The 14,877-nt window shown below is 38.2% G+C and overlaps 1 protein-coding gene across 2 annotated transcripts in view; it reads right to left on the bottom strand.

The window, feature by feature from the left end:
* The window catches only part of STK3 (serine/threonine kinase 3), a 301,457-nt gene extending 288,612 nt beyond the window's left edge, over nt 1-12,845 (bottom strand). For both annotated transcript variants that reach the window (XM_019757652.2, XM_074316314.1), the window contains exon 1: nt 12,547-12,845. In XM_019757652.2, coding sequence (XP_019613211.1) covers nt 12,547-12,572 — 26 coding nt within the window. In that variant the 5' untranslated portion in view covers nt 12,573-12,845. The remainder of the gene's footprint in view (nt 1-12,546) is intronic.
* Nucleotides 12,846-14,877: the final 2,032 nt, after the last annotated feature.

Raw genomic sequence — 14,877 nt, 5'->3', positions numbered from 1 at the left:
AAAAATAAACTACTATAAATATATAAAGATTGATCATTGTAAGAAAAATAGCCTCAATACTTTACCCATAGAAATGAAAAACAAATTACTATAAACTACTGCAAATGTAATGTTACTGTATTTGTACAAGTATAAATACCCTAAAAATTCTAATTCACTTTGGTAATACCAGGAGTCCTCAAAATCTAATACTCTAAAATGACAGAATTTTTTTTAATTTAGGAATTTTATGGGCTTTTAAAAGTAAAATTCTGTTCTTTTTTGATTCTAAAAATTTGGTCATTTTCATATTAAATTTTAGAAACTTGGGAAAGTTTGGAGTAATTTTTTTCTCTCCTTCACTGCACAATAATGTTGTTCTTAGCCAAAAAATGATTCTAAGATGTACTATAAGCCCAGAAGAGAAAAACACCTCTGGTAAGCAAAAACTAACACAAAGGGCATGTACTTCAGGAAAGGAAAAGGTACTGTGAGGTCAGGTAATTATTTCTAAGATAAGTAGCAGTTTAGACAAGGATATAGCAATGAGAAATGACAGATAACAGTAAAAGACAAGACAGTTTAGAAAAAAAAGCAGCTACAAGTAGCAACAAAGCTTCAAACACACCTAAAGAGCACACTTGACTGTTTCTATGAACAAAAACTAAGAACAGTTCCATGAACTGTTTCTGTGTCTGTTTATATGAACTAAAATTCATAAAAAAATAACATTAAGTAATCAAGAAAGCAAATGATCAGTCTCAGAAGACTGGATCAAATGTCTTCATTTTGGAATGATTTCCATCAAAACTGGTTGTTTTGAAAGTGTTTTTTAAAGTGGTTTACATAATTTATTTAGAAAATCCATTACAGGCTATACCATACTTCGCAAAATTATCTTTTAAAGTTTTCACCATATCACTAATTTGGCAGGCTCTTTTGCATCACATGAATTTTTTATGAATATTAATTAATGCTAACTAGTCAAGTGCTGAAGCCTGTATATAGGGGGGAGGGAGAGACAGGAATCCCATTTTCTTATCATTACCCTGGTACTTGAATTATTTTCTATTATAAAAGTGAGAAAAAAAACTTGAAAGTATTCAATGAGAATAAACCAGGAAAAGAAAATCATCAAAACGCTTTCTTCTAAGAGTTAATTAGTATATATATTTTTAATTTCCACTGGAATTTTATGGAATTCCATTGCTTAATTTGACACTTGTTTCTTATAATTCTTAGGAATTACATGAACTACAAATTTTATTCAGAGCAATCATTTCTCTCCAACCTCCTTCTATGATCCAAATTTCAATGATTATTAAAAATGTTTGAATAGATGATTATTAGAAAATGGTTACTGACTGCTATTTGATTGCAAAATGACTAATTCACATAACAACTTATAGGTACAACCTAATGTCTTTTAATACATTAAGTAATTACACCAAAACTAATTCTTTCTAAAGTTATGTGACACACTGACAATGTAAACTGTCAACTATGTCACTGAGACAAATACCTCATTTTATTTATTCAAAAGCACAATAAAATTTAACAAGAGGGGCTAATATCAAAACAAAAAGATGTAACATATGGCATTTAATATCTGGATGTGCTTCATTTTGCAATTCATCATACTATAGTCAGTTAAATTTATACAGCAACCTCAAGATGCCCTTGAATATTGTTTGTACGCAGACATATGTTTATGTATGCAAGACAAGGGAGGCTAAAGTTCTACCTTAAAAAATAAGGCCTCTAATCTGATCTTATAACTAATGGTGTCGTTTGTCTTGGATTCTTTTATTTTCTATATCTTCTTCATTTAAGAAAAGAAGAAACTAGGTCACCTGAAACACTTAGCGGTGAGAAAGAAGTAAGGCTGGATATTAGGATAACAGTAAGGGTAACTAGAGTAAATAAGATAGGGAGAACATGAAGATAAAAGTCCACTCTACATAGTCTCTACCACAGAATTTGTCCATAGATGCCCAATTTCTGGCCCAAACTTATAAACTTATGGGGAAATATTATCCAAGGAAAGAAACTCAATGGAATACTATTGTGCCATAAGAAAAGATGAAATAGTACCATTTGCAACAACATGGATGAATCTTGAGATTCTTATGCTGAATGAAATAGGTTAGACAGAAAAAGTCGAGAACCATATGATTTCACTGATATGTGGGATATAAAACTGAAAACAACAAAAGAACAAGACAAACAAATGAGGAAACAAAAACTCATAGACACAGACAATAGTTTAGTGGTTACCAGAGGGTAAGGGGGGAGGTGGGTGGTAGATGAGGGTAAAGGGGATCGAATATATCCCCTTAGTTATCCTGATGAGAGGAGAACTAACTTTGGGTGGTGAACACACAATGTGATATATATATATATATATATATATATATATATATATATATATATATATGATGTATTACAGAATTGTACACCTGAAATCTATGTAACTTTACTAACAATTGTCACCCCAATAAACTTTTTTTAAAAAGGGGCGCTGGATGGCTCAATTGGTTAGAGCGTGAGCTCTGAGCAACAGGGTTGCGGGTTCGATTCCCACATGGGCCAGTGAGCTGCACCCTCCGCAACTAGTAGATTGCAGACAATTTGAGCTGAGCTGCCCAGGGGCTGCCGGAATGCTCAGTTGATTAGAGCGTGTGCTCTTGACAACAAGGTTGCAGGTTCGACTCCCTCATGGGATGGTGGGCTGTGCCCCCCGCAACTAGATTGAAAACAGCGACTGGACTTGGAGCTGAGCTGCACCCTCCACAACTAAGATTGAAGGACAACAACTTGACTTGGAACTGATAGGTCCTGGGAAAAACACACTGTTCCCCAATAAAGTACTAGAAATACACACTGTTCCCCTTTCCCAATAAAATCTTTAAGAAAAAAAAAAAAGAAAACTCAAAACTACCAGTGCCATCACATTTTTCAACTGTTCCCCTTCCCCAATAAAATCTTTAAGAAAAAAAAAAAAAAAAGAACACTCAAAACTACCAGTGCCATCACATTTTTCAATAGACTATCCCGTAGTTTGAAAAAGATGAGTCAGTTCTCCTACCTATGAATTCAATGCTATTTAAAAATAACACCATATTAATGCCCAGGTTAGGGTCTTGAAATACCATTTCTCACTAAAAGAAAGTAGGACTTCTTGGAGAAATGGCTGATTCTGAACCTAGGACAGGAAATGGACAAGATGAGCCCTGACTATCTTTTCACAGCAGACAGCAAGGAAGCGATCAGAGACCACTAAAGTCATGTTTGTTGTCTCCTGAAGAGACAGACTTCCACTGACCAAAAAGATGGGACATTTTGAGATTCAGAGACAGTATCTCCAATGAATTAAAATCCATCAAATATGTTTAAATCCATCAGCTCATAATAGTATTAAAAATAAAAAAAGAATTGGTCCCCTTTGGAGGAAAATAGGGCACTGATTCATTATCTTGAAAATGGGTAAATAAAGAAGAAGAACCAAGCATTTATCCTTTCTTTCCTTTATAAATTATACCACTGGGTAACCAAACAGAAGATGAGGGAAGTAATTCTTTATAAAAACATTCCAACTAATAAATGAAAATAAAATGATGTATTTAAAATTCACCATTCTGCAACACTCAATGAATTAACAGAAATAAGCACTAACCATCAATAGCTGCTCACATCACAAAAGAGAGACAACTAGCCACTAAGTGACTGTGACCAATACAGTCCATAACAATAGCGAAGGGATCAAACGTCAATCTGATCCATTCTTTGGTCCACAGACCATTTGCGAGAATTACAGAAGACAAAGGAACATGGTGAACTGCACCTTAAGTAAGCAATCAGCAAAATCCAGGCTGTGCGAAACTGTGGGAAGCAATTCAAATAGCCTGGATTCTTCAACAAGAAAAGGGATATAAGACTAACCCAAAGATTAAATGTGACAACTCATATAAAAACTATTTTTTAATCAGCAAAAGTAACGTAGAGTGTCTTGTAATGCACACTGCAGTTATTACTATAAAGGTCGGAAGAACGGTTACTTACGGGGAAAGGCAGGTACAACTGGGATGGAGCACTCAAAAGGGACTTCAGGGAGGCTGGCAAAGTTCTATTTCTTAACCCGATTGGTGATTACAAAGGTGCCTGCCTTATAGTACTCCATCAAGCCATACACTTGTTTTTCACTGATGTTTTATTTTGCAATAAAAAATTTTCTTTCAACAGCAGGTTACCAGGACACCTGAATATTTCAACAACTAACAAAGACTTGGTATGTTTCCAATTCTCTAGTCTAATGCAGTGAAAACAAGAAGTTACAACAAGAAGTCAGTGCCCTTAATTTCCTCCCTACCTACTTCTTCTAAGAGAACCACCTAATATCACATTTTGGGCCAAAAAGATTCATTTTGCGAGTTTGGAATTCTAAGAAAGAAACTATAGATACCCAAACTTGTTTCTCTCCCAGCCTTCCCCCACCCCCCAAGTTGCTCAAACCCAAAAACAAGGAGTTACAATTGATTATTTGTTCCTCATTCCCCACATCTAGTCTATCTAGTCTATCAGAGGGTCCCTCATTTCTAACTCCAAAATACAACTTAAATCTGTCCACTTCTCTCCATCTCCACTGACTCCACCTTCTCTAGTCATGAACTATTACAATAGCCTCCTAACTTGTTTCCCTGCTTTTATTCTTAACACTCTACAATCTATTCGACCCAAAGCAACCAGAATGAGCTTTTAAAAATATAAACTTGAAAATTCTGCTTAATGACAGCACTCTATACTCTAAATTAAATCCAAATTCCTTTCCATGGCCTGCATCAATGAATCCCCGCCCATCTCTCTGACCTCATCTCCAACCACTTTCTCTCATTCTGAGGCAAGTTGGTTAGCATGACATCAGGCAGTCAGGAATTCCCTGGTAGAATGAACAAACACAGTCATACCTTCAAAGCCTTAGCCCTGAAATAACTCACTCCTACCAGAACAGAAACATCAATTACACTCTGAGGCAGCTGGGTTATTTCAAAAGCCTCCTCCAGTCTGAGCCAGAGCAGACCTGATAAGACCGCACCGGTAGACGCCAGCCTTTCTCCTCAGATATACAAGAAAAAGTATAAAAACATAAGCCTTTTGCCTTAGCTAGTGGGCATCCCAGTCAGGTACCCCCTCTTGTTTGAGAGCTGTATCTATTTGCTTTAATAAACTGTCCTCTTCTGCAACTCCTTGCCTCTCTGGTCCGTGCTTCCATTCGTAGGTTCCGCAGGACAATCCAGCACACGCATAAAGAAATGTTCCTACATCAATTCCACAACCAAGCCACAGTGGCCTCATTTCAATTCCTCCCACACAGCAAACATTTTCCTACCTTCAGAGTCTTCTTATAGCTTTTACCTCTACCTGGAATACTCTTTCTGGCTACTCACATAAATAACTTCTCAACCTCCTATAGCAGCTTAAGTATTACCTTTCCAGAGAAGCTTCCTCCCACTGCCCTATTAAGCAGGTTCCACCATTTTTCTTTATCAATACCTGCTACTTCTGTCCTTCGTAGCTCAAGCTCCAACTAGAGTGTATGTTCTATCAGGGCAAAGATCCCATCCGTTTCATTGAACAGTGCTCCCAGCACTGGCATTTAAAGGCTGCTAATTATTAATTACTGAATATATGAATAAATGAGCAAAATGAATCAACTCAAGGCTGACAGTCAATCTCTGCTATGAGCAACGAGCAGAGAGTAAAGAGAATCAGTTTTTAGAAAGGAACGGGAGAATGGGGCAACGCAGCGGGGACAGGAGAGAAAGAGTGGCTCCAGAGAGAAAGAGTCAAGGACATTAGCTACCTACTATCTTTCATTTCTGTTTTCCTCAAATATATAGAAAGTCCGCCAAAACTACAAAAATAATTTTAACCTGTATTTCTTTCCAATTGCAGGACTCTAGGAAACCAAATATCCTAAAGATGAAAAAAAAAGATCCAGACAGATAATAACATTCTATATTTTGAATACAGAAACTACCTCATCTTTAGAATCACATATGCTCAACAATTTCCCCAATTTTATAAGTGTGGGTATTTGTGTATGTATGTATCAAGATATCAATATTTACATCAATATTTCTGAAATGCCTGAAAAAACTTACTCAATTTCACCTCTTTACTAAATGTTTGGTATCATATTAACAGTTCCCTGTAATTTTCATTTTGCTACAAAGTCATTTCTAAAGATATATTCTTTACTGTACTTTTAAGAATTTCAAAGTAATCTACAGTTTAATATTCATGGCGTGCAAACAATGAACTTATTTTTATTATTCACACGTCTGTTTATATATTTGTTACTTTCACTTATTCAATTTGAGACTCTGTGTAGGATAAAAAAGTTGTAATAAGACATTTCAAATATAGAATCTTTGTTCTAAGAGTGAAAAGCTTCTTAATTAGAATAAGCCTAACATATGAGGCAATTCAAATAAAATCACAACAAAAAATAAGCTTGGGACAAATAAAAAAGAAAGTTTCTATCAGATAATATAAATGTTCTCTTTAGAAGAAAAATCTAAAGACCTTTGGTAGTTATAGAGGGTGGATCTGGTAGGGAGTCAGAAATTGAGGTCGCCATAATTATAGTTGGATGTTTCCAGGGCATGGGGCCATTCTACACGGGAAGGCAAATAAGCTTTTGCCTCATAGTAAACTTTATGTATTACATTTTCCTTTGTGAACTCTGTCAGACATTATAGGTAATCATTTTGCACTCTTCCATACTTTAATTGGGATATATATAAAGTGTTCAAAATATAGTAGCTTTAAAATTATAGTTTCCTCTCTCCCCTTCACCTCTTCCCCTTTTAGAATCTTAAAGAATAACTCTAGTGCGTGTACAGGTTGTTATAATTACACCACTCTGGATTCCTTTGACAACCCCATCATCAAGCTTTTAAGTATCAGGATGGAATTAGAAATAAAATCAATTTCCTGACTGGCTCTACTACATACAACAATGTTTTTTCAAACTGTAATCACAACCCATTAATAGGCCATGAAAATAATTTGGTGGATCATGACCAGCATTTTTTCAATGAAATGGAACAGAACAGAAAATAGAAAACTACCAGAAAACATCGTACATAGTACGTGTCATGAAATTTCGATTTTAGTTTTACATATATGTGGGTCTGCACTGGATCTCATCATCAATATTAAAAAAACAAAAAATTATTTTTTGAAAGCCACTAATACATAATGGCCTAAAGTGACAGTACCTCTAGTTCAACGCACTTCTTTGAAATCAGAAAAATTAAATTCTAAGCACTTTTTCCCCCTTACAATCCAAACAAGAAGTACTCAATTTAAACCTTTTATTATTAAAGCTTTACTGATACACACTTCTGGAATGAGTATTTAAATTACATCAGAAAAACAAGCTTCAACCTAGAAGTGTTTAATAAATGTTTACCTTTTTCTTAGATTTCTAACAAATTCTTCAGTACTAACATATACCATATTTCAGCCCCTTAAAGAACAGTGGGTAAATTAATCATTGCCTAGAGTTGACTGAAGACTGAGTTTCTTACTCACCAGGAACTGATCCAGATTTTGTTGTCACATTTCCTCTCTCTAAGCAGGAAGAGGCAATTGATTAATCCCATCTACAGGGCCCAAATCAACTCTAATGATGCTGGTGCAACCCCAAATTAACCAAGAAATGCGAAAGGGAGCATATGCTGTAGGGACCAAGTCATTAATGCAAAAAGATGTTCCTGTTTGCTCAATTATTTTCCCCTTGAACTAAGGACACCTCTTGCAATTGCTTGCCTCTAAAGTTAGGAGCTTCCCCAGGGCCCCCTCCTGAGGCTATACTGCTTTTATTTTGTAAGAGTTCTTAGAGTTCAACTTCTCAAAAACAAAGCCCCACTTTGAGAATCTGTCTGATAATAAGCGCACAAGAATATCATCTTTCTAACATTCCAGGGACACATGAATTAAGACGATAGACGTAAAATGACGTCCACCCCTCTCTCATTGCAGTGTCTTCATGGTTTTGCTGATACCCTACTTATCGACTTTCCTGGCTTGTTGCTGTCTATTTATCTCCACTCCTAATTTCTGGCCTACAGTCAGGGCTATTCATGCTATAGGCTAATGTGGGCTCCATGTGCTGAGACAAAATATGAATACTTTCCACTTTACCATTCTACATCTTCATCCCTTTCCCTTTGCTTTTGCATTCCATAACAATCTATCTTCTGGCTGATAATCCATTCATTCATAGCAACATTTTCCCATGAGAAATGATTGTTTCCTTGCCTTCATTCTTCATTTATGTGCGTGCACTTTGTAACCCTAATGTTTTGACTTCAATCTTCAACTTTACTTCCTCCAAACTACCTTTTCAAACTATAAAAAAATAAAATTTGCCACAGAATTCAACTATAGCTTAAATCAAAGAACTCCTTTCACCTGTCTTAAGAGTAAGCTTCAGTAACTTACTCTCTCATTATCCTTCCAATGTTTTTCACTGCTTCACACCAACTTTTCCTTCAAATATACCTTAATAGATGTATTTTAAATTTGAAATAACTATTAATCTCATATTCTAATTGAGGAAAGTATATCTCTCCAGCAAAGACATTCCATCTTCTCTTTAACAAGTATTGCATAGAACTACCTCCCCTCCAGCACCCAGAGTTCTCATTGTGGCCCAGCTGTCTATCAGAGACCCATTTCCTTTCCTATGAATGTTACACTTGGTGAAGAGCCCATGTTTTGGCCATTGCCTTTCTACCTATCAAACTTATCTATTCTGTGGTCATTTTTATCTCAGCTAGAGGTTCCCCTACAAAGGAATTTGATAAACTCAACCTACACAATGTTAATAATTAATAACCATTTCATGGATTTCCCTTCCCAGAGAGACTTCACTTTAATAAAGACTTCTGCAGACCTCTGTGACAGACCTGTGAAGGAAATCCGAAAGCCTTTCTGGTACCTCATGTCAGTGACATGGGTGACCACATCAGTTGCTTATGTTTAATACATGACTTGCTGGGAAGACCAAATCAACAATGGGAGGGAAAGAGGAGCCTTACAGATCAGCTAGTCATGACTCTCAGATCTGGCTGCATATTGGAATCTCCCAATTCGCAGAGGAGAAGAATGATAGCCAAATTTCAAAGTTAGCACAAAGCTGAGCCTCACACCCAGGCCTAACACTACAGCAGATATATAGGAACAACATGCTAAAAGTATAAGATAAGTATGAAAATGACAAATACCCAGTTCAGGACAGAAACAACCCTGTGGGGGATGGGGAAGTAATGCAACTGAGAACAGATATACTTAAGGGGCTTCAAGTGAATTGGTAATATTTTATTTCTAAAGCTGGGTAGTGATGCATAAGTCTTGATTAAATTAGTCCCCATTCATTATCTTTTGTATGTTGAAAATTTTATAATTTAAAAAGAGCAACATGACCATGGCATATACTCAAGTGAATATCATATTAGGAATACAGAGAAATAGCTCAGGCTAGGAAGTACTCAAATAAGATACTTTATGAAGCAGGCCTGGAAAGAAAAATAAAACAGCACAGGTTACTAGCACAAAACAACACAAACTTTTCTAAAGGAAAAGCATGAACAAAGGCAAAGTTTGGAGTACCCACAGCCTACAACCAAAATAAAGAACAAAAGGGAAACTTCAGGACAAACTGATCTTGGAGAATAGTAACAGAAGGCTGGAGGTTAAGTGATGGGAGCCTTGGATACAAAACTGACTAGTGTGCCCCAACCCTCCCCCCCACAAAAAAAAAAAAAGGAATAGCATGAATGAACTGCTACTTTAGAAAAATAAATCAGAAGCCATGTGGAGGGTGAACTAAAGCAAGCATGAATCATTAGGAGGTTCTGTAGGACAGCAAAAGGAGAATAGAAGGAGGCAAGGCCCTGGGGACCAAGTTCTGGTTCCCTGCCCTACTCCACACAGAGCCCTTCTGCTGCTCAAATTTTTGAAAATTGGACTACAGTGCCCAGATGGAAGGCACTGCTATAAATCAAGCGTGAAGGTCATAAAACCCTGCAATACGGAGGGTAGAAGTATTGAAAATCAAAAGGGGGAGAAATGAATCCATATACTTTTTGATGAATAATTTGATAGGATCTAGTGACAAACTAGAAGGGATAATGAAAGAGTGGATCTACATGAAAAAACAAAACTACTAACTGAGCAGCAGCTGCTACTCGGACAGACTTGAACATCAGCAACATAAATGTGACCATGTAAAAATGGCTGAGCCTTAAGGAAGTGCTACTCAAGACAGAAAGAGAGCAAAGCAAAGGGCCATTCTTACAGGGATTAAGTTAACAAGCAAAGGGGACCAGAAAACTGTAGAAAGAGATGACCACCACATCATGGAATGCTTAGAAAGCAAGCAAGGGTTTCAAAAAGAGGCATCACTGTACTTTGCAGCCAGTCTGGGGATTCTGGCACCTCCTCCACCTGACCAAGTTATTTAACCTCTCTGAGCTTCATTTAATAAGAAAAACATAAACTAACAACATTATACAGCACATTATAGAGCACTGTGCTAAGTGCTTCTCACATGACCTCATTTACTCCTCACAACACATTTTACAGATGAAGAGATTAAATTTAGAAGTAGCATAGTAAACTGCTAACCAGGATTCCTATTTCTTAAGACAATAAAATAAAGGAATGTATATATAAAGCTCCTGGCAAACAGTATGATCTCAGAAATGGTAGCTATATTTCATTATTAGAAGGTAATGATTAATAGGGACAATACAAAAACTCACTATCCGTTCTCTCTCTCAAAGCCTACAAAATAGGATTAAACGCCTGTAACCTAACATACTCAATAGGGTTGCTATAAGGATTAAACGATATTACGAAAATGAAAATATTATGAAAAAAATTTAAGAGATATTCAAATATATGGGATGGTCATTTATCTTCTGCTCTGCAGAAATGCCTTCCTGGATTAACATGTGTCTCTGAAGAGAGCTAAAACTATGTCTGTTAAATGTGTAACCAGTACTTTAAAAAATGTAAGTTACCATGGAATGGTGAAGTATGCCACCCACATTTCACCCTGACCCCTCCAGGTTCTCTAATGTACTTGCAAAGGCAGAGGTTCTCTTACATCTATAATGAAACTGTGATAACTTAGAGTAGAGCTAATCAGAATAGAGGTCTACTTCAATTTAGAGTTGTTCACAAGTTGGCCTCACGGTGTTAGCTTAGAGGTGCCCCTTACAGTACTTCCAAAACAAAAAAGGAAAAAAAGTTTCCTGTTTTTTTCACTAGTATTAAAACTGGGTGCCCAATCAATACTAGAATTCAGGTGCTTTACAAAATGCCAGAGAAGAATCTATCAAGGGCTCTGTCTGATAGCAGGTCTCTTTTGGAAACTCTCTCTCTCTCTCTCTCTCTCTCTCTCTCTCTCTCTCTCTCACACACACACACACACACACACACACACACACACTCCGCCTCCCTTTTCACCTGAACAGATGGTTTCCAGGCCTCAAGGCTCACATATCTAGTCACCCAATTCACAATGGCTCACAAAGTTCCTACCTTTTTAATTATTTCATGTTCTTGAATATACCACCTTTCATCTAAAGATCTCTACGTATCAAAAATCACAAACTCTTTCATCTTCACAACAGCACTGGGAGAGAGATTAATACCCTTATTTTATAAACTAAAACTGAAAAACTGAAGTTAAATGTTTTATCCAGCATCACTTAGTTGATTGATTCATTTGGGGGTGGGGGGAAAGCACATTACCAACTGAAGTAAATGAATAGCCTTGATTTAGCTTCCTAAGATCACTTCAAATATTAGCTCAAACTATCTACTGTGTACTCTTACACTTCCAATACATCAAAGATTAAATACAACAGTAAATACCAAAACATTACTATTTTTATATGCTAAAAGAAAAAACAAAAACAAAACTATATGGGGGAGGGGTTCTAGTTTAAGATTCCTGTCTTGCATCCATAAATACTTCTGAACTTGAGGGGGGGAGGAACACCTGTCAGTGCAGCATATCCACAAGTTTTACACACTGTGTAGCTATGACTATATAATTCCTTAAACTGTAAATAAACCCGCCTTCTCCAAAAAATAAAAAGGTAATATTATATTTTAAATTTGACAGGAAAGTCTACATGGTTTTAAGAAGCCCATTAATTTCCTAGTTTTACGTCTCCTTGGCTTCGTGAACTTGCCTCGGGGGAAAACCCTGCCCGTCCCGGGAGTCTGGCCGCGGGGAGCCCGGTACTGCCCGACTTTCCACGCGCGCCAGGCCGGGCGCGGGGCAGGCGAGGGTCCGTCTCCCGTCTCACCCCCCCGTCCCGTGCAGAGACGCGGCCGGGCACTGGGACCAGCCTCCCGACCCCCGGCAGGCCCGGCCCCGGGCCCGGCAACCCGGGAGGTTGTCACCGTCCGGCCCGGCCTAGCCGCCCCCGCCCTGCGACCGCCGCCAACCTCCCTCTGCCCGCTCCCCGCGTTTGTTACCTCTTGGGCGCCGGCGGCTGCTCCATGGCGGCCAGGGACAGAAGGGACCTGGTGGGCGGCGAAAGCGGGAGGGAGGAAAGAAGCCGGGGCACTGGCCAGCGGAGCCCAGGAACCACAGAGGGAAACTCCAGGAACTCGGAACAACTTTCCCGTAACTCCGCGGCGGATCCCCCTCCCGCTCTCGAGTGCGGCTCCTCCCGGGCCGCCCCGCCCCTCAGCCGCAGGTCGCGGTCCAGGGCGGGTGGGCGGAGCCAGGCTCCGGGCAACTTGAGCGGATTCGGGGGCGGAGGGAAGAGCTGGCCTTCGTACAGGGAAGGGGGGAAAAGGAGGAGAAATTGAAAGAGCGAGAGAGCAAGGCCTAGTCAGGACCCAGAGCCTCTTTAAACTGGCCAGGGGTATGTGCGTTTGAGCTGGCACTCCTCACTTGCCCTCATTGTTTTTGCCCCAATTCGATTTGATTCATTTTTCTAGATTTCTTAAGGATACATCATCTGCAGCTGTTTGAAGTAGCACTCACTGCCCACGCACGCTTCGTCTAGTTCTGTTTATAATTCATTATATTTTCCTCCAGCCATTTGACATTTGTAGCTACAGTTAAGGATACTTAGTACTGTATCTGGAAACTCTTTTTGATTTTGTGGACAATCTCCTCACTACATTTCACAATAATTATGTCTAATTACAAAGAAAACGATTAGTGCAGTGAAATCTCTCAGTGCTACCAGGTTCAATGCCGGCTGTTCAACTGGGTAACCTGACTAAACAAATTGTGGTGCATAGAAATGTACTCAAGGAAAGTTTTGTTTCCTTCCCTCTTGCCACCCTTTCCTTCCAATCTCTTCCCAAAGCGCTTATGCCATTGTAATTTGACCCCTTCATACATCCCTGTTGTGTGTATACCAGAACCTTAAATTCTGTCTATGGGTATCTTTCTTATGACCACATACAGCTACTATACAATGACTTTGCTTTTGACAGAAGTTGTCAAGGTGTAGTGTCATATAGAGCTTTTGAAGAATAGAACAAAGAATATGAAGAGACTGTTGAATAAAGGAACTTTATGAACTTCAACTCAAACTTGTCTATTGCATTATTTTGTTTCACAATGTAATAAACTAACATGATTTATTTTCAAACCATTACATTGCCCCCTAAATTTAGTTGTTTTAAGTTTGTAAAGACCATTTATTGTTGAAACCTAAAGCCAAATTCTGTAAACAAGAGAGATTATTGCAGAATTTTATATTATTTTGTTTATTGAAGATCCAGTCTAACAGTTCAGAAGTAACAGGACAAAAAAAAAAAAAAAAAAACTAAGGTATTAAAATGTTAAAGCTAGGAAGAACCTTTGAAATTTCATTATTCTATCTCTTACTCTCATTCTCACTTCTGTGCTCTATTCCCATCTTCTTATATTTTGTTAGAAAAATCTTTCAGAGAAGGTCATTTCACCCTTTTAAAAAAATTGTCACATTTTAAAATGGGCTGAAATTTTCATACTTTCAAATGGACTCTTAATTATGTTACCAACCTTAATCTCCAGGAAGCCTTTCCCATCCAAACTCACAACATCATCACCCCACTACTTCCGACACTTTGGTGAAAGAGATGCTTCTTATATGTGACTATAACACTGTGCTGGCTTTTTGTATAGTGCTTATTGCACTGTATTGAAGTTCTGTTTATTTGACTGACATCATAACCCAACTGTGAGTCTATTGGGAACTGGACTATGTCTTTATTTTCTCTGTCCCTTGCATAGCAAGTGCCTTACACATAGTTAGGACCCTGGGTTGGATAGCTTCCTTTTGCTCCCCCAGAGTCACTCTCCATCCTTTTCCATCAGTTTTCTGTCCTGGAGGCTAACCTGTATGGCTCACATCATTGAACTCCCAGCCCCCTTGATTTATGGTTGTGTCTGACGATGTTACTGGCACAGGGCCCCTGGCCCCTCTCAGGATAGAAATCAAGAAAGTAAGCAAACAGTTCTGCAGAGAGACAAGTTTATCAAAGCATAAAGCTTGATGCACCAAGGGAGCACACTCCCAAAGAGAATGGTTGTGGCTTCCCAAGGCTTACAGGCGCTGCAGTTTTGTAGGTTCTTGGGTTCAAGGCCACCTCTTCCTCTTTCCCTTCTCCTTCCCCAAAATATATTGAGGCATGTCCTACACTGTGCCTGTCCAGTGTACCTACATGCAACTTCATGCGTTGCATGTCTCATTAGCATTTTAAATTCCACCTAGGAGAGTACCTTTTACTATGATGATAAGGAAAATTTAACTATAGGACAGCTCTTTTAACTAATGCACACGCACAACCTTAGAAACTTTC

This window comes from Rhinolophus sinicus, linkage group LG12 (assembly GCF_036562045.2).
Source record: "Rhinolophus sinicus isolate RSC01 linkage group LG12, ASM3656204v1, whole genome shotgun sequence".
Taxonomy (NCBI): Eukaryota; Metazoa; Chordata; class Mammalia; order Chiroptera; family Rhinolophidae; genus Rhinolophus; species Rhinolophus sinicus.
This window is presented reverse-complemented; position numbering and strand designations above follow the sequence as displayed.